This window comes from Coregonus lavaretus (assembly GCF_964263955.1).
Source record: "Coregonus lavaretus genome assembly, chromosome: 13".
Taxonomy (NCBI): Eukaryota; Metazoa; Chordata; class Actinopteri; order Salmoniformes; family Salmonidae; genus Coregonus; species Coregonus lavaretus.
In genome coordinates, this window is record NC_140000.1 from 14,562,057 (window position 1) to 14,579,556 (window position 17,500).

A 17,500-nucleotide genomic window follows, 5' to 3' on the forward strand; every position below is an offset into this window, starting at 1 on the left:
GGCCAGGAAACTCCCCAGACCTTAATCCCATTGAGAACTTGTGGTCGATCCTCAAGAGGCGGGTGGACAAACAAAAACCCAAGCATTGATTATGCAAGAATGGGCTGCCATCAGTCAGGATGTGGCCCAGAATTTAACTGACAGCATGCCAGGGCGAATTGCAGAGGTCTTGAAAAAGAAAGGTCAACACTGCAAATATTGACTCTTTGCATAAACGTAATGTAATTGTCAATAAAAGCCTTTGACACTTATGGAATGCTTGTACTTATACTTCAGTATACCATAGTAACATCTGACAAAAATATCTCATAACACTGAAGCAGTGAACTTTGTGAAGACCAATACTTGTGTCATTCTCAAAACTTTTGACCACGACTGTATAAATCTGTCTGTTCTTATGGAGGTCTCAAGGGCTCAGTTAGAGTGTTAAGGGGTGAAGTGTTTATGTGTCCTATGTTAAGCCATGACCTTTAATGTTATCCATCATCTATTATTTTCTTCCATCAAATCCTTCCCCATGTCCCCCTTTCCCCCACTCTCCCCACCCACCTTTCCATCGCACACACACACACACACACGCGCACACACACACACACGCACACACACACTCCCCACCCCCTGCAGGTTCATGGTCTTAAGCAGTTCAGACAATGGGAGGGAGCTGGTGTGTCGTGCGAAGAACCCTGCTCTTCCTCGGGCCCTGGAGACCAGCCTGGTGATGAATGTATACTGTGAGTGTGTGTTGTTCCTTACCTCATGGACTCTCAGACACCTTCACCTTTCCTTATTCCATTCTCCAGCCACGTGTGGACCCTAATCCCGGGCTGGCCTTGGGGCAAACATCCTCACACTGAGCGATCACTCCCAGGGGAGACTTTCAACCCCAGGCAAACTCACACCTACTGGGGACTTATCAATCCCAAGGCTCAGCCTGGAGGGTTAGAGGTCGACATGAAAGCATCAACGTCTCTACTGCTGTCACGTTCAACCCACTCAACTCTGTCAATTCTACTGGCATCAGTGCAATCCTAACTCCAACTCAAGTCCAACTGTTACACTCTGATAATACTGATCAGAGGGATTTTTTTTATTTATTTTTTATTTCACCTTTATTTAACCAGGTAAGCCAGTTGAGAACAGGTTCTCATTTACAACTGCGACCTGGCCAAGATAAAGCAAAGCAGTGCAATAAAAACAACACAGAGTTACATATGGGGTAAAAAACATAAAGTCAAAAATACAACAGAAAATATATATACAGTGTGTGCAAATGTAGCAAGTTATGGAGGAAAGGCAATAAATAGGCTATAGTGCAACATAATTACAATAGTGAATTATTTTGAAACCCAAGCCTGGGAATGAAACCCAAGCCCAAATTCTAAACTCTGCTGCTGCTAAATATAATTGTCAGGACTGAGAGACCATAACATCTCCTACAGTGTGGGACCTACACCATATAATAGGGGTGGGTGATTTTACATCTCAAAGGATTGTTTCCTTGTTTACACTTTGTCTTGTTTGGGGATTTTTGGTTGTTGCTTTGAAACAATCTGGCAGCCCAGCGTATTGTTTTCTAGTTTTAGTTGTTCCTCAACACTTTGTAGATCAATTTCAGTAATTGATTGTTCTGGAGTCCACCCGCCTGGTTCTCTCCCAGGTCTAAATCAGCTGCTGATTAAATGCTACTGAAGACACTCAATGGTAAACATTCCCATTCTACTCCTTCCTGTCCTTCCACCTTCGCCATATTATCCACAGCCTTCCATATGAAATACTGTCTCTATCTATCTCCCTCTGCATTAGACGCTGTCCTATTCTATCTTTAACCACCGCCCATAACTGTAAATGCTTCTCCACCTCTCTTTCTTTCTTTCTTTCTTTCTTTCTTTCTTTCTTTCTTTCTTTCTTTCTTTCTTTCTTTCTTTCTTCTTTCTTTCTTTCTTTCTTTCTTTCTTTCTTTCTTTCTTTCTTTCTTTCTTTCTTTCTTTCTTTCTCTCCGTCTGTCTCTCTCTCCGTCTCACTCTCGCTCCGTCTCTCTCTCCGTCTCCGTCTCACTCTCGCTCTCTCTCTCTCTCTCTCTCTCTCTCTCTCTCTCTCTCTCTCTCTCTCTCTCTCTCTCTCTCTCTCTTCTCTCTCTCTCTCTCTCTCTCTCTCTCTCTCTCTCTCTCTCTCTCTCTCTCTCTCTCTCTCTCTCTCTCTCTCTCTCTCTCTCTCCACTCTGTATTAAACAACATCCCTCCACAGTAAGTGCTAATGTAGCAGAACCCGTCGACCACTGCAACAGTAGTCCTTACTCAGCAAGCCAGCCCATCAAAGCCTGGAGCACCGTGTCCATTTTCTGCCAGCTAGATTGTTAGCGAGGAGGCAATTTGTCACACCGGCCCAGGGTCCACATACAGCCGCCCGTGCTGCCTGCGCTCCCAAACTGATTGCAGCAATAACAAAGGCTGGCCCTCCCCTATTTTATTTTACGATGTATATTTTATTCAGGAAGGCTGTAATTTACTCATATTTCCAAACGTTGCTTTATTACTGTTTAAATATCTATTTTGCTTTATGGAGTCGATCTAGCCGGCTTCTCCCTTAATACTTAATGCTTTCATCAGAGCTAGATCCCTTATCCTGCAGTCAGTGTAAATGTGGCCAATTTATTGGCCCTGTGTCGACAAATAGAGAGGATGCTTCCTTTCTCATAAAGCCAAGTGTCCGCTCATCCCAGTGCATATTTCATACCTTCTCTATCCTCTCTTTCTGTCATCTTCTCTGTTTCTGGTGCTTCATCTCTCCTCTCTCTCTCCCTCTCTCTTTCTATTGCTCCCTCTTTTCCGCTCTCCTCACTTTCTGTCGTTCTCTCCCAAGATATTGCTTCATCTCCCTCTTTCCCTCTCAACATCAGTCCCACCCCAGCCTCCAGTAATCCAGGGCCTGGACAGAGAGGGCCTGGTGAAGAGGGGGACCATGTTGAAGCTGGTTTGTGTGTCCCAGGGAGGGAACCCACTGGCCACCCTACACTGGACCAAGGTACAGAGACCACACCCTGCTAAGGCTTAGAATCAGTCGTTTTTGGTGTATTCTCCATCTTCTACATCTGTTCTGTCCTCTCTCTTTCAGAACTCACTCCCTTCCTACTGCAGCCAGTCAGCCACCCATTATGTTAGTGAATTACCCATAGCCCTGTCCTGTCCTCTGCTTGTTACTAACCCATAGTTCTGTCCTGTGGATCAGAATGGGGAGGTGATTTCCACCAGCTGGGAGGTGGACACAGAGTCGCAACGGGCCATCAGCCACCTGACCCTGCAGTTTAAACCACAGGACAACCAGGCCGAGCTACGCTGTGAGAGCGTCAACCAGGTGACCCCTGTCCCTCTGTCCGACAGCCGCAAGATCACTGTCCTCTGTGAGTCCCCGACTGCTAAGAGATACATGCACTTGGATGCTAGAACACACACACAGACACACAAAAGCGATTGGATGTTTGTGTTTATTCAAATGGTTGTTAACCCAATCATTAAAGTAATCTTCAATAACATTCATCCCAATAACAATGACATTAACATTAGTCCCAGCTCCAATACTGAAAACAATTCTGGATTAACACAAATTCTAATACCAATATCATTAATGAAACCAATAGCAATTATGACCCAGGCTCATATTTCACAGAAACAAATTTGAATCCCAGCTTGGTCTTTTACAGTGAGCTAATTTAGCTGAATCGCTTCAATGCACAATCCAAAGGCAATAAAGCCGGCACTTTCTGTGGCGATAATAATGCCAACAAGTAATAAATTATACATTTTCACTTCACTGCATAGGAGATTTCTCTACTACCACGACTGAAAAACAAACAGAGAATTAAGCTTCCTTCGCATCACACCGACTCTTCCTTCACGCCAACACTCGCTCTCTCACTGCGTCAGTCAACCGTCTCAACCACTCTCTTCTTCCTCTCCTATCCCACGTAAAAGCCATGTTACCTCCTAGCTATTCGTATTCACGCCTCATACACGTTGAAAATGAGTTGCAGACCCTTTATCAATGTATCTCTCTTTCTATCGCTCTCGCTCTCCTTTCAGTTTTGTCTTGAGCTGGAGAGCAGAGAGAAGAACTGGTGTGTTGTGAATATGCCTGTGTCGCCCTAACCCAACACACTGTCTGTCTATGAGTGTAGCCCTCATGTCTGCCTGTGTCCCATGTGTAACATACAATCATACGTGATATGATGCATCCATGTCTTACTGCATCCCCTCAGGGCTTACTGCTCAGCTGCACTTCCTCTGTGCCAGTTAAGACCCATCCTGGCATAGCTGAATATAGACAGGCTTTGGTGACTAGTATGGGTTTGGAATGGATGGAAAACCTCAGGAGAGGACAAGACCTCTGAAATTGATGTTGATGGACTAGAAATGGTTTCTTTACTTCTTCCTTTACTTTCAAATCCAGTCTTTCTATCCTTGCTATACAACATTGATCCTGACACAGAGCACTTTATTGACTGAATTTACTGTGTGTGTGTGTGTGTGTCAGTTGAGCCAGAGAAGGTGATGGTGCTGGGGTTGTTCGAGGCGAGAGAGGGGGAGGAGGTGACCCTGTGCTGTTACACCTCCTCCAGTAACCCGCCTGTACACATCCGCTGGTGGCTGGGCTTCAGGGAACTCAACACCACCGTGGCCAATGTGGAAGAGGTAGGGGACTGCATTTACTTCGACACACTCTGCTCCTCACACTGCATCATACACTATAAACCTACTCGCATGAAATAGCTCTGGAAATATTTGAGTGAACTTAACCAGACAGGTTCCTGACAGGGGAGCACATGGGGCAGAAAGTAATTGCCAAGGTCAACCAGAAAGTAACATTTCTGGCCAGAAAAGCCACATTTCTAGATAAAGGAACATTCTAGAAAACACTTCCAGCAGCATTAGTGCAACCTCACTTTGGGGTGTACTACCTGGTACAGCAGCTCCCCTAAGTTCATCAAGAACAAGCTACAGACAGCTCAGAATAAAATGTCTAGGGTCATTCTGAATCTTAGCCCTCAGGCTCATGTTGGCCCCTACAGTGGCTATCAGTTGATAAAAGGGTCATTCAGCTAAAGCTGTGATTGGCCCATGAAATTGTATATGTACAGTCCCCCAGTGTCTAAAGAATGATCTTACTACTGTTAGGGACTCTCATTCCTACGCCACAAGAGGCATTGCCACAGATTTTGTGCCATGTCGATTCAAGAGCAGCACTGTCCAGAACACTTTTCTTTATATATACAGTGGGGAGAACAAGTATTTGATACACTGCCGATTTTGCAGGTTTTCCTACTTACAAAGCATGTAGAGGTCTGTCATTGTTGTAATAGGTACACTTCAACGGAATCTAAAACAAAAATCCAGAAAATCACATTGTATGATTTTTAAGTAATTAACTTGCATTTTATTGCATGACATAATTATTTGATCACCTACCAACCAGTAAGAATTCCGGCTCTCACAGACCTGTTAGTTTTTCTTAAAGAAGCCCTCCTGTTCTCCACTCATTACCTGTATTAACTGCACCTGTTTGAACTCGTTACCTGTATAAAAGACACCTCTCCACACACTCAATCAAACAGACTCCAACCTCTCCACAATGGCCAAGACCAGAGAGCTGTGTAAGGACATCAGGGATAAAATTGTCGACCTGTACAAGGCTGGGATGGGCTACAGGACAATAGGCAAGCAGCTTGGTGAGAAGGCAACAACTCTTGGCACAATTATTAGAAAATGGAAGAAGTTCAAGATGACGGTCAATCACCCTCGGTCTGGGGCTCCATGCAAGATCTCACCTCGTGGGGCATCAATGATCATGAGGAAGGTGAGGGATCAGCCCAGAATTACACGGCAGGACCTGGTCAATGACCTGAAGAGAGCTGGGACCACAGTCTCAAAGAAAACCATTAGTAACACACTATGCCGTCATGGATTAAAATCCTGCAGCGCACGCAAGGTCCCCCTGCTCAAGCCAGCGCATGTCCAGGCCCATCTGAAGTTTGCCAATGACCATCTGGATGATCCAGAGGAGGAATGGGAGAAGGTCATGTGGTCTGATGAGACAAAAATAGAGCTTTTTGGTCTAAACTCCACGCGCCGTGTTTGGATGAAGAAGAAGGATGAGTACAACTCCAAGAACACCATCCCAACCGTGAAGCATGGAGGTGGAAACATCATTCTTTGGGGATGCTTTTCTGCAAAGGGGACAGGACGACTGCACCGTATTGAGGGGAGGATGGATGGGGCCATGTATTGCAAGATCTTGGCCAACAACCTCCTTCCCTCAGTAAGAGCATTGAAGATGGGTCGTGGCTGGGTCTTCTAGCATGACAACGACCCGAAACACACAGCCAGGGCAACTAAGGAGTGGCTCCGTAAGAAGCATCTCAAGGTCCTGGAGTGGCCTAGCCAGTCTCCAGACCTGAACCCAATAGAAAAATCTTTGGAGGGAGCTGAAAGTCCGCATTGCCCAGCGACAGCCCCGAAAACTGAAGGATCTGGAGAAGGTCTGTATGGAGGAGTGGGCCAAAATCCCTGCTGCAGTGTGTGCAAACCTGGTCAAGACCTACAGGAAACGTATGATCTCTGTAATTGCAAACAAAGGTTTCTGTACCAAATATTAAGTTCTGCTTTTCTGATGTATCAAATAATTATGTCATGCAATAAAATGCAAATTAATTACTTAAAAATCATACAATGTGATTTTTTTGATTTTTGTTTTAGATTCTGTCTCTCACAGTTGAAGTGTACCTATGATAAAAAATTACAGACCTCTACATGTTTTGTAAGTAGGAAAACCTGCAAAATCGGCAGTGTATCAAATACTTGTTCTCCCCACTGTATATATATATGGCAGTGGTAGAGCGGAACAAACTCCCGGCTGAGATAAAAACAGTTTCTGCCAGTCTTAGGTTCAAACACTCCTGCAAGGCTTGGTTAATGTTGACATTGCCTCCTAGCCAAGTGTAAAGCCACTCTGCACTAGTGGAGTGATTTGGTAGATGTGCATATCTGCTTTTTTTTGGTAAATATGTAAATATGTGGACATTGTGCATGATTGAATGTATGGCACAGAGTGGCCATGTCACTTGTTTTGCCCTACAGCCATTTGCCTACCAATAGAGGACCACAATGGAAACAAGTCTTTGACTTTTTGTGTATATAACCCTCTTCAATATTGGTACATGTATTGGTTGCCTGGTGTGGCTTCTTTATGTGTTTTAAATAGTCAAATAAAATGAAATAAAGTCAGACCTTTGACATAAAGCACAAAAAGCATGTCAAGTATTGGGTCTATACATTTCATACTGTCTTTGAATTGAAAATGACCTTTGAAATTACACCTCGGAGGTCAATACACACTTAAATACTTAATTCAGATTTCAGACACTCTTATTTGTACATCTCAAGCGCCCAATGACAAGCATCTGTGAGAGAAGCCTTTGATTCTGACAGAACTCGTATTATTCTTCCCCGTGCAGAGTTTCCACCTTGACCAGGTAGAATCTGTTCTTCATTCTCTCTCCGCTCTGAACAAAGAACTTCTACTCAGTCTGTACTACACAGGGCTTTGCCAGTGAGTGAAGTGTTGCCTCAAAAAGTGTTCCTGTATTCTTCTCTCTTGGCTTTTGCGTATGTTAATGAGATAAAAGTGAATAAAAGCTAACATGGGAGTTGAGAGAACCATTATCCCGGCTCTTTGTTCATTTGGAGAAATAATTTTCATTTGATCTAGCATTTACAGCTGCATGCGTATGAGGGCTAATAAAGACTGACACCTCAGTGGTGGTTCTTTGTGAATGCGTTCCTTCTTGTGTCTGTTTCTCTCTGAAAAAGGCTTTTGCACTAATCATCTCAATAAAAGCCTTGATAAACCCAGGGTGCAAAACAGACATGACTAGCATCATACAGGAGCAAATGGGTGTTTGATTCAATTTATTACTCGTTTTGTAAGCAGGAAGAAGCATATTGATGTGATTTATTTGTTTGTTTATTATCAGGGACCAGGCACAATGTAAGTAGAGCACAAGAGTTAGAGAGCCACAAAGCTCAATTTCATCATCAAAACAGTATTATTATTGTATTTCCTGTGAGCAGCTTAGTATGTATCTCCAAGGAAAATGTTCAGGGACACTAGAACTTCCTGTCTCTTCCTGACGTTGTCATGTGTCCTTTCCTGTCTTCAGGGAGATCACGGGGGGAAGACGACCATGTCTAACCTGACCCATGTTGTCTCTCGGGAGGAGAACGGGCTGCCCCTCATCTGTGAGACCTTCAACAAGGGCACACGCTTCTCCAAGAGCCAGTCCACCAACCTCATTGTTTTCTGTGAGTCTCTGGATAGAACTATGACAACAATAACCCTATAACCCTAATGGTTGTTGTCTATTGAATGACTATGACAAGTACAACCTTGAACAAACCTTGCACAACCAGAACATAACTATAATAATAATATATAATATGCCATTTAGCAGACGCTTTTATCCAAAGCCACTTACAGTCACTATGCATTGTACAGTAACAATCCCAACAATCTCAATGTGTGCTTTCTATAACTATAACAATACAGAGACAACCCTCCCTCTCTCTCTCTCCCTCCCCCCTCCCCCCCCTCTCTCTCTCTCTCTCTCTCTCTCTCTCTCTACCCCTCCCCCTTTCCTCTATCTCTCTCTCCTCCTCCCCCCTCCCCTCTCAGACCCTCCTCAGAAGGTGTGGATAGAAGCCCCTCCCCAAGGGGTTCCTCTGAGATCAGGAACCATCGTCCGCCTCATCTGCTTCTCTAGCGGGGGAAGCCCCAAAGGAACCCTCAACTGGTACAAGGTGTGTATATGTGTGTATTGTACGACAACATACATTTTGATTGTTTAAGTTGTCACACGTTGTAGCGGTTAAGACCCTCTGTCTGTACAGCACCATGTCCTCCATTGTCTCCTCTCCTCTCAACCCGGCAGGATGGTAAGGCGTTATCAGACTACCCCAAACAGTTGCCCTCTGACAAAGGCGTGTCCAAAGAACTGGTTGTGCGCCTCCAGCCCAGTGACAACATGGCTACCTACCGCTGTAACGCCACCAATAAGGCTAAGATGGTCCTCACCGCCACAGTCAAACTCATGGTCCAGTGTGAGTCTTACAGACCGGGCTCTGGGCATGAGTGGGTTAATGCTAGCCTTTATGGACCTGACTAATAGTGGAGGAAGCATTAAGTACATTCAAGATGATAGGTAGATTCAAGCTATAGCCTAACGTTATGCTACAAAGACACGGAATCAGCAGCCTCAGTAGGTTGACAGTGGTGTCTTGTCCCCTCTCCTCTACCCCTCCACCCCTCCCCAGTCCCTGCAGTGAATGTGACAATCATAGCCAAGCAGAAGGAGCTGCGTCGGGGCCAAAACCTCAGTCTGGACTGCCTGTCTGGGAGCAGCAACCCCCAGGCCAACATCTCCTGGAGCATGGGCCCAACCAGGTGAGGGGAGTGCAGGTTACAGTTTTTCTCGATTGCTAAGACACATTTCTTGAAAGCTGCTCTCCTTTTCTCTTAACTGTGAACACAAAACCCAATTTTCAAGCTACATTCACAAAACCTCAGACTCTTCTTGCAAAACCAAACTTTCACCTCAAAACAGTTCAATCTGTGCTCAAAACTGAACTATGTTGTCAAATCGTGCCCCAAGTCAATCAAAATAAAAAACACTACTGAACAGTCACTAAAGACTACGTAGAAAAATAGAACACAATGCTCAGGACATGAAGCTGGAGAAATAAATGTTTATTGTTCACTGTAGGTTAAATGCATGTTGCAAAAAAAAATAAACTGTGCATTTAGCACTTGTACAAAAAGACAAAACAGAAATCTTGTGCATTTACATGTAGCACTTGTAAAAACAAACAGAAATCTTATGCGTTTGCCACTTGTGTACAGTAAGCCCATGTAAAAATAAAGTAAAAAAATATACAAATAAGTGCATTACTCAGCCACAGCATCATGTCTCCGTACTGGGTCAGGCCACAGGACTTCATCCACATCACAGGCCACATTTTGTCTGGCCAGGCAACGGGGGAAAAAAACCCTGGCATGCCGTATCCAGGCTTGGCATGCCTCCACACCTATGTCACCACAGGCAAGTCCCATGGCTTGCAGGAGATTTACCCTGGTGTAAGGTTGGCGTTCATATACCTTCCACCGCCATGAGGAGAAGAATTCCTCAATGGGGTTTAGGAAAGGGGAGTATGGTGGAAGGCAAAGATTGATAAAACCTTGGTTCATATTGTACCACTCTCTAACCTGGAGGGCTAGGAAAATGAGGAGGAAAATGAGGAGCTGGTGAGTGTTGTAGGGCCCCAGGTTGGCATGATGGTGGACAACCCCATGATTGCTGATGGCAGCACATAATGTGACATTGCCACCACGCTGCCCAGGAACACCAACAATGGCCTGATGGCCAATCACATTACGGCCTCTCCTTCTCCTTTTGGTGAGATTAAACCCAGCTTCATCCATGTAGATGTATTGATGGGGTCTTTCCATTGCATCCAGTTGAAAAACCCTCTGTAGAAATAGATATCGTTTTGTAAGTGATACGGAAAAAGTGATTTAGGCCACTACAGTAAATCACTACTTAGAGTAATCAACATTGAATGTGTCTGGATATATGCCAACCTGTACATACTGGAATCTTTGCTCTTTGACTGTCTGAGTTGCGATCAAAGGGCACTCTGTATAGCTGTTTCATGCGCAGTCTGTTGCGCTTGAGGACACGATCAACAGTAGAGAGGCTGACACTGTTGATACCCTCAAAATTTAAATGGTCCTCAATGATCTTCTGCTGAATTTCGCTCAGTTTAATGGCATTGTTCTCACGGACCATATCAACAATTAGGGTCTCTTGGTGTGGGGAGAACATACCTGTCCTCCCACCCCCATGTGGCAGTCTTTCAATTCTACAAAAAGAGAACATGGAGTTACAAAAAATATACATGGAATACTAGGCCTACAAACAGTTAGACCAACCCTCCATTACAATACTACAGTACATTGGTACAGTGATGTACTGAAACATATATTTACTTACAGTATACTGTGGTACAGTATATAGTATGTCATACAGTAATTGCTGTCAACATTTACATACTGTACTATAATGTCAAAAAAAGGTAATTACCTGTTCTCTTCTCTAAATCTTCGGATTATGGTGGACACAGTGAATCTACTGATGTTTGGTTGTACCCTTTGTCCAGCCTCCCTCATGCTCATACCATGGACAAGAACATGGTCAATCACAGTAGCTCTGATTTCATTAGATATTACTGTTCTTTGTCTTCGCTGACCTCCTCTCACACAAACTCTTTCTCTCAGATTTCTATCCATTGTAGGGCCTCACAAACCAGTGCTCTCTGAACTGGCTTACTGTATATGTTCCCTCACATCATTAGCCACAAGTGTGATCAATTTTGAGTTGTTGTGTTCAAGTGGTGACACCTGTGCTCTAATTGTGTTTGACTTTTGTCACCTGTGCTCACCATTATGCAGCATGGGTGCATCACAATGAAAATGTGTTGGCAAGTTATGTCTAAACAGGTGAAAAGTGCTTATGGTATTGCCAAAAGAGTGATTGATTCAATCAGTGGGTTCAGGCAACTGAGCATTTGGTTCAGACAATAGGGTTTAGTGTTTTAGCAATTGAGAAAAACTGTAAAGGGGAGCCGGCCTGTGGGCCATGGAGGAGTCTATGGAGACCCTGGACTACAGTCTTGTGCAGGTCCATTTTTTGCAACCCGCACACGGTCCGCTCCCGCCACAGTACCGCGACTGCACCGTAACCCGCCAATCAGGAAAGAGAGCTGCCGCAACCGGGCCCGTAATTTGTACCAAAACCCGCCGCAAACCGCCAGATCATAACAATTGATTTCATTGTTATTAGTAGTAGGCCTAGGGCATATAGGCCTACAGACAGTAGTAGCCTATCCCCATGTCATAGCCTATTCAAAGAACTATGCAATTGCATGCAGCCATTTGAAAATACAAAAGTAAGTCGTAGCCTACTAAAGCAAGCAATAGGCCTAACTGAGTTGTGAAAAGCCATACCTACTTGCTGGACGAGGGGCCTGTTTTGGAACTGCCCTCATCAACACAGACTTGCATGCTGAGTAAAAATCCATCCATGGGCTAACGTCAACGATTACGCAAAAATAGCCTGTTAACACAATTGTAACTTCACTTTTGAACTGTTTTCATGAGTTGGCTTTACACTTGCACTAATTGTGTTATCAAATGCTGCCATTTCATGTATAAGTTAGTTAGCTAGCTAATTTGAGCAGGGTGTTGACCCTGATTGCTTCTGTGTGTCGCTCTGGATGGGAGTCTGTTAGTTGACTAATGTGATGTAGTTGTTGAGCGGCTTCACTGCAAGTATATTGTATGTTTTAAATATTAAATAAAAAGTTAGCTAGCTAGCTCAGGTAAGAACGGTGAGTCGTGAGTGAAAGTCATGTGAGGGGAAGAGCAAGGGGTGGGAAAGCAGGAAAGGGTAATATGTTTTACTCACAGAGATAGATAGAGGGTTCATCTTTATATCTATGCCATTATAGCATCTGTGACAGCATGGGCCCCACCATTGAGGCTACAACCCATAGGAATCCCCACCCAGTTGACTACTTTGACTACTTTAAAATGGCAGAAGCATGGTGGAAGCCCTCATTGGCGCTGCCCATGATAAAACTGCCATTTGGCCACTAGAGGCCTCTATCATTCTCTGATGTTTTACTCAGCACCACTGTGAGCATTCTGCGCAAGTAGCCTGTCTCAGTGCCACTCTGATGGCAAGCACACACTACAGAATGAAATGAGTCAACTGACAAAACACAGTAAAAATAGTGAAGTTGTTATTTTATTATCATGATTAAAACCTCAACCGATCCGCAACATGTTTCGGACTGCAACCCGGCCCGCGGATTTATCGAATGTTCAAAATTGACCCGTCAAACGTTCTCCTCTCATCGCTCCCTCTCCCAGGCTGAAAGGGGTGGATCAGGCTCCTAGGAACACAACGTTTGGGGGTGTGTCAGTACGCAGTACTCTGTCCCTCCCCCTGTCCTCCCAGCACCATGGCCAGAGGATCACCTGTCAGGCCTACAGCTCTCTGCTGTCTGAGGGAGTCAACACCTTCTACAAGCTCAACGTCCTCTGTGAGTGGTGAAGAGTGTGGGTTGGTGGGTTGAATACGTGTCTATTTCTCTCAATCTGTTATACACAGCTTTTGAATATTTTATTTGTTTCACTGTGAATACTTTATTTGTTTCACTGGGGATCTAAATCAAGTATTCAAAATGTGTGTGTACAGTTATGAGTAGGAGAAAAATAAAGTCTGTGCTGGTGTGTGTGAGGCTTGAAGCATGATGGTAATGTGACACGATAGTGTGCATGGCAGGCAGTTTTGTTTGCATGTGTTTGTGCTGTTCTCTGTGTTTGCGTGTGTATGTGTGTGTGTGAGTGTGTGTTACTGTATTCCTTTGTTGTGACTGTGGGTTTGTCAGGCTCTGCGGCAGTGTGTCCTAATTGTATGTATGCTTTGCAGCACAGCCATGTTATTCTTTGATGCTGTTTCGCAGGCTGCAGCCAGCCAGCTCTTCAAAGCCTGCTCCTCCGTGCAAGCATGAAAGAATGTCACTGTGTGTTTGTGAGCAGCTGCTGTTGGACAACACTACTGTCACTCGCTGTTTTAATGCCCGTCCCTCTCCCTTCCTCCCCCTCCCTCCCGCCCACCCTCGTTCTCTACCTACCTCCCTCTCTCTCTCCCTCCCTCTCGCCTTTCATGGCTGACATGGTTTCTTTGTGTCTGGGCTTGTATGTTTTTCTCCCTTTGTGTGTGTGTGTGTGTGTGTGTTTGTGTAAGATCCCCCAGAGTTCAGCCCTGACCATCCCCAGAAGGTACAGGTAGTGGAGGATGAGACAGCCATCGTTCCCTTGCTGGTCTCGGCCAATCCAGATGACATCTCCTGCAGTTGGCTCTATCGCAAGGAGGAGCTGCACAACGGTGATCCACCCTGCTCTCTCCCTCTCTCCCTGTGGTATCTCTATATAGCCAGCCAACTAACTCTCTAGAGCTGAGCCAGTCTTATGACTTGGGGGTAGATGCTGTTCAGGGTCCTGTTGATCCCAGACTTGGTGCATCGGTACCGCTTGCTGTGCGGTAGCAGAGAGAACAGTCTATGACTTGGGGGGCTGGAGTCTTTTAAGATTTTTAGGGCATTCCTTTGACACCACCTGGTATAGAGGTCCTGGATGGCAGGGAGCTCGGCCCCAGTGATGTACTACTCCTCTGTAGTGCCTTGCAGTCAGATGCAAAGCAGTTGCCATACCAAGCGGTGATGTATCCAGTCAAGATGCTGAGCGCCCACGCCAAATCTTTTCAGCCTCCTGAGGGGGAAGAGACGTTGTGGTGCCCTCTTCACAACTGTGTTGGTGTGTGTGGACCATGATAGATCCTTACTGATGTGTACACCAAGGAACTTGAAGCTCTCGACCTGCGACAGCCCAACTACAGCCCTGTCGATGTGAATGGGGGCGTGCTCGGCCTCTGTTTTCTGTAGTCCATGATCAGCTCCTTTGTCTTGCTGACGTTGACGGAGAGGTTGTTGTCCTTCCACCACACTCCCAGGTTTCTGACCTCCTCCCTATAGGCTGTCTCAACGATGTCGGTCGTCAGACAACATAATGATGGTGTCGTGCGTGGTCATGCAGTCGTGGGTGAACTGAGAGTACAGGAGGGGACTAATCATGCACCCCTGAGGGGCCCCCATGTTGAGGGTCAGCGTGGCGGATGTGCTGTTGCCTACCCTCCTGACCTGGGTGCGGCCTGCCAAGAAGTCCACGATCCAGTTGCAGAGGAAAATGTTCAGTCCGAGGGTCTTAGATTAGTGATGAGCTTGGAGAGCACTGTTGAACGCTGAGCTGTAATCAATGAACAGCATTCTCACATGGGTGTTCCTCTTGTCCAGGTGGGAAATGGTAGTGTGGAATGCAATGGCTTCATCTGTGGATCTGTTGGGGCAGTATGTGAATTGCAGTGGGTCCATGGTGTCTGGGATGATGGTGTTGATGTGAACCATGGCCAGCCTTTCAAAGCATTTAATGGCTACACATGTGAGTGCTACGGGGCAATAGTCATTTAAACAGGTTATCTTGGCATTCTTGGGCACAGGGACTATGGTGGTCTGCTTGAAACATGTAGGTATTACAGACTGGGTCAGGGAGAGGTTATAAATGTCAGTAAAGACACTTGCAAGCTGGTCAGCGCATGCTTTGAGTCCGCGTCTTGGTAATCCGTCTGGCCCTGCAGCCTTGTGAATGTTAACCTGTTTAAAAGTCTTACTCACATCGGCTATGGAGAGCGTGAGCACACACTGAAACAGCTGGTGCTCTCATGCGTGGTTCAGTGTTGCTTGTTTTGAAGCGAGCATAAAGGCATTTAGCTCATCTGGGCAGCTCGCGGCTGGGTTTCCCTTTGTAATCCGTGATAGTTTGCAAGTCCTGCAACATCCGACGAGCATCAGAGCCAGTGTAGTAGGATTCGATCTTAGTCCAGTATTGACACTTTGCCTGTATGATTGTTCATCAGAGGGCGTAGCGGGATTTCTTATAAAAGTACAGATTAGTCTCCCGGATTAGTGGCAGCTCCTGGAACATATTCCAGTCTGTGCTATCAAAACAGTCCTGTAGTTTAGCATCCACTTCATCGGACCACTTCTGTATTGAGTACTTCACTGGTACTTCCTGTTTGAGTTTTTGCTTGTAAGCAGGAATCAGGAGAATAGAGTTATGGTCAGATCTGCCAAATGGAAGGCGAGTGAGAGCGTTATATGTGTTTCTGTGTGTGGAGTAAAGGTAATCTAGAGTTTTTTTGCCTCTAGTTGCACAGGTGAAATGCTGGTAGAAATTAGGTAAAACAGATTTCAGTTTCCCTGCATTAAAATCACCGGCCACTAGGAGCACCACCTCTGGATGAGGATGGCCCTATACAGCTGGTTGAGTGCGGTCATAGTGCCAGCATCAGTTTGTGGTGGTAAATAGACAGCTACGAAAAATATAGATGAAAAATACTTTGGTATATATCTTATATCATGAGGTATTCTAACTCAGGTGAGCAGAACCTCAAGACTTCCTTAATATTAGCGATTGCGCACCAGCTATTATTAACAAAGAGACACACACCTCCCCACTTCAGCTTACCCAACGCTGCCGTACTGTCCTGCCGATGCATAGAAAAACCAGCTAGATGTACACTGAGTGTAGACAACATTATGAACACCTGCACTTTCCATGACATAGACTGACCAGGTGAATCAAGGTGAAAGCTATGATCCCTTATTGGTGTCACTTGTTAAATCCACTTCAATCAGTGTAGATGAAAGAGAGGAGACAGGTTAAAGAAGGATTTTGAAGCTTTGAGACAATTGAGACATGGATTGTGTATATGTGCCATTCAGATGTGCCAGGCGCACCAGTTGGTGTCAAGAACTTCAATGTTCCTGGGTTTTTCAGGCTCAACAGTTTCCAGTGTGTATCAAGAATGGTCTACCACTAAAAGGACATCCAGCCAACTTGACACAACTGTGGGAAGCATTGGGGTCAACATGGGCCAACATCCCTGTAGAACGCTTTCGACACCTTGTAGAGTCCATGGCCCAATGAATTGAGGCTGTTCTGAGGGCAAAGGAAGTGTTCTTAATGTTTTGTACACTCAGTGTATGTTATCCATGTGACTCCGAGAAACATAGGATATTAAAGTTCTTCAGGTCCCGTTGATAGGACAGTCTCGAGCGGTGTTTGTCCAGTTTGTTCTTGTAAGTTCGCCAATAGAACGGAGGGTAGAGACGTTTTATGTACTGGCCAACGTAGTTTCGTCAGGGTCCCCGCACGTCAGACTCTCATAAGCCGCCTTTTTCTTTTACGAGTCGTGGATTAGGGCCTGGTCCAGGGTGAGCAGTATGTCCTGCGCCTACGACTCGTTGAAGTAGAATGCTTCATCCAAATCTAGGTTAGTGATCGCTGGTCTGACGGAAACATTATGTACAAAAAAAGTTAATATCAGCGAAACCCCCCCCCCCACAAAATAGCAGAATTAGTCAGGAGCCCGTAAAACAGCTGCTATCCATCTCTGTAGTCAGCCCTAATGTATGCTGCCTACATTACACGCCAGTGTTGTATATCCAATACAACCCCAATCCTGTCACAACCTTGAACCAACCGACCGACACATCCCCATCCCACTGCCTCCACTCTTAATGATGTAATTATAGCACTGTTCTGAATGTAGGTCTGAATGTTCCACTAAAACCCACAGTGCAGTACAAGCCTAATGGACAGACAGCACAGCGCTATCCTGATCCGATGGAACCTGACAGTTGGAGGTATCCATAATGTATAGAGGATTGCAATAGCTTTTATGGCTGGCGCTGTAGCCCACTTAACAATGTCG

At 45.2% G+C, this 17,500-nt stretch overlaps 1 protein-coding gene across 1 annotated transcript in view; it reads left to right on the forward strand.

Moving 5' to 3' along the window:
• Positions 1-628: 628 nt before the first annotated feature.
• Positions 629-17,500, forward strand: part of nphs1 (NPHS1 adhesion molecule, nephrin) — a gene marked incomplete at its 5' end in the record, with an annotated part of 25,733 nt that continues 8,861 nt past the window's right edge. The window contains 10 exon segments of the mRNA XM_084174243.1: positions 629-731; positions 2,897-3,021; positions 3,226-3,397; positions 4,528-4,685; positions 8,210-8,351; positions 8,722-8,846; positions 8,978-9,146; positions 9,360-9,489; positions 13,036-13,208; positions 13,916-14,056. Of these exon segments, the coding sequence (XP_084030369.1) occupies positions 629-731; positions 2,897-3,021; positions 3,226-3,397; positions 4,528-4,685; positions 8,210-8,351; positions 8,722-8,846; positions 8,978-9,146; positions 9,360-9,489; positions 13,036-13,208; positions 13,916-14,056 (1,438 nt within the window).